The 2,985-nt window shown below is 41.9% G+C and overlaps 1 protein-coding gene across 1 annotated transcript; it reads left to right on the top strand.

The window, feature by feature from the left end:
* The first annotated feature begins 1,725 nt into the window (after positions 1 to 1,725).
* On the top strand, positions 1,726 to 2,667 carry LOC138869213 (uncharacterized). The gene is made up of 2 exons (XM_070146814.1): positions 1,726 to 2,211; positions 2,368 to 2,667. The coding sequence occupies exons 1-2, from the start codon at positions 1,726 to 1,728 to the stop codon at positions 2,665 to 2,667; spliced, it is 786 nt and encodes a 261-aa protein (XP_070002915.1).
* Positions 2,668 to 2,985: the final 318 nt, after the last annotated feature.

Below are 2,985 nucleotides of genomic sequence, written 5' to 3'. Positions count from 1 at the left end.
ATTGGACCACCACACCATCCCGAGCCCGCCGAGTCCCTAGGTAGCTTGGCACTTAGCCTAATTTATAGCCATGCTAGGCATTTCAGATGTTTTCTGTAATTTTATTTTAAAGACACTTTTGCTTCAAAATAATTGCTCGATTCATCGAGCCGTATTCATTTTGGATATTTTTGAATTTAATCAATGCATTGCTACCTATTATTCATTATTGTCTTTCACATTTTCTTTCTACAGTATTATTATTACTTTTCCTGATGAACCGGTGACTATGACATGTAATGAGACAACGCAACATAAGGATAGTGACTTAGAAGAAGAGGATGAAATACCTAAGGGAGTTGTTAGAGAGGTTGAGAACTTTGAGAATAAGTCTAAGTCCAACCTGGACGAAACCGAAGCAATATATTTGGGAGACGTCGAAACCGTCAAGGAGACTCACATAAGCATCCAGTTATCACCGACAGAGAAGGAGGAGTACATTAGTTTCTTGAAGGAGTATGAGGACATCTTTGCATGTTCATATGATGACATGACCGGTTTGAGCACATCCATAGTGGCTCACAAGTTGTCTACCAATCCAATGTGTCCGCCGGTGAAGCAGAAACTCAGAAAATTCAAACCAGATATAAGCCTGAAAATCAAGGAGGAAGTTACTAAGCAGATCAAAGCCAAAGTCCTCAGGGTAGTTGAGTACCTAACCTGGTTGGCCAACATTGTACCAATTCCAAAGAAAGATGGGAAAGTCAGAATATATGTTGACTATCGAGACTTAAACAGAGCAAGTCCCAAGGACGACTTCCCACTACCAAACATACACATCCTGATCGACAATTGTGCCAAGCATGAGCTCCAATACTTTGTAGATTGTTTCGCGGGTTATCATCAGATCTGGATGGATGAAGAAGACGCAGAGAAAACAACTTTTATTACACCATGGAGGGTGTACTACTACAAGATGATGCCCTTTGGTCTAAAGAATGCTAGGGCCACTTACATGAGAGCTATGACAACCATCTTCTATGATATGATACACAAAGAAATAGAGGTGTATGTTGACGATGTCATTATCAAATTCAAGAGGGTCGCAGATGCAGACTTGGGAAAGTTCTTTGACAGGTTAAGGAGGAACAACTTAAAATTGAACCCTATAAAACGCACATTTGGGGTTCCCGTAGGAAAGTTATTGGAATTCATTGTCAGCCATCGGGGAATTGAGTTGGACCCGTCCAAAGTTAAGGCTATTCAAGAGTTACCGCCACCAAGGAGCAAGGACATTATGAGCTTTCTAGGACGTCTTAACTATATCAGTCGCTTCATAGCACAGTCCATAGTCATATGTGAACCCATCTTCAAGATGTTGAGGAAAGATGCTGAAACAAGTTGGACCAAAGATTGTTAGAGGGCTTTCGACAAAATCAAGGAGTACCTGTCCACACCACCAGTCCTAGTCCCTCCAGAACCTGGGAGACATTTGCTACTCTATCTATCTGTGTTAGATGGAGCTTTTGGATGTGTTTTGGGACAACATGATGAGACATGGAGAAAGGAGCAATCCATATACTACTTGAGTAAGAAGTTCACACCTTACGAAGCATGATATTCTTTATTGGAACGCACTTGTTGTACTTTGACTTGGAAGACTCAAAAATTGAGGCATTACTTCTGTGCCAATACCACATATCTCATATCCAGGATGGACCCTCTAAAGTACATCTTTCAGAAGCCATGCAGACAATAAAATTAGCCAAACGACAAATACTGTTAAGTGAGTTCGATATCGTCTATGTAACTCAGAAGGCGGTCAAAGGGCAGGCATTGGCAAACCATCTTGCTGAAAATCCTGTGGGAGGAGAATATGAACCCTTAAAAATGTATTTTTCTGATGAAAAAGTGTCATTCGTAGGAGAGGACATTACTGAAGCATACTACGGTTGGAGGATGTTCTTTGATGGAGCTGCAAATTTCAAAGGAGTGGGCGTTGGAGCGGTTTTGGTATCAGAAATAGGTCAACACTACACTGTATCTACGAAGCTCAGGTTTCCATGCACCAACAATATGGCAGAATATGAGGCTTGTATTATGGGGCTCAATCTGGCTATCGATATGAATATATATGAGTTACTGGTGATTGGGCATTCAGATCTTCTGGTACATCAGGTTCAAGGAGAATGGGCTGCAAAGAACACTAAAATGCCACCATACTTGCACCACGTACAAGAATTGATGAAAAGAATCACAAAAATAGAGTTCAAACATGTGCCCAGAATTTAAAATGAGTTCGCAGATGCACTGGCCACTTTGTCATCAATGATACAACATCCAGACAAGAATTTCATTGACCCCATCCTAGTGAGAATTCATAATCAGTTGGCGTATTGTGCCCATGTTGAAGAAGAAGCAGACGGGCGACCTTGGTTTCACAATATCAAAGAATATTTGGCAAAAGGAGAATATCCAGAGCATGCGAACCATACTCAGAAATGCACACTTCGGAGGTTGTCCAATCACTTCTTCCACAGCGGAGGAAACCTATATAGAAGAACCCCTGATTTGGTATTGCTAAGGTGTGTCGACGCAAAAGAAGCTTCTAAGCTACTTGAGGAGATACATGCGGGGATCTGTGGCCCGCATATGAATGATTTTTGTCCTGGACAAGAAGATTATTAGGGCCGGTTATTTTTGGATGACCATGGAGACAGATTGCGTCCGGTATGTCCGAAAATGCTACCAATGCCAAGTACATGCCGATATGATAAAGGTGCCACCAAATAATCTCAATGCAACAAGCTCACCTTAGCCATTTGTCGCCTGGGGAATGGATGTTATCGGTCCGATTGAGCCCACTACTTCAAACGGGCACGAGTTTATCTTGGTAGCTATTGATTACTTCACCAAATGGGCTGAAGCAGCATCTTACAAGGCAGTAACCAAGAAAGTCGTGGCAGATTTTGTCCGTGACTGGATTGTTTGCCGGTATGGAGTTCC

This window comes from Nicotiana sylvestris, chromosome 5 (genome assembly GCF_000393655.2).
Source record: "Nicotiana sylvestris chromosome 5, ASM39365v2, whole genome shotgun sequence".
NCBI classification, from domain to species: Eukaryota; Viridiplantae; Streptophyta; class Magnoliopsida; order Solanales; family Solanaceae; genus Nicotiana; species Nicotiana sylvestris.
The sequence above is the reverse complement of the archived record's forward strand: the minus strand, read 5'-3'. Positions and strand labels throughout refer to the sequence as shown.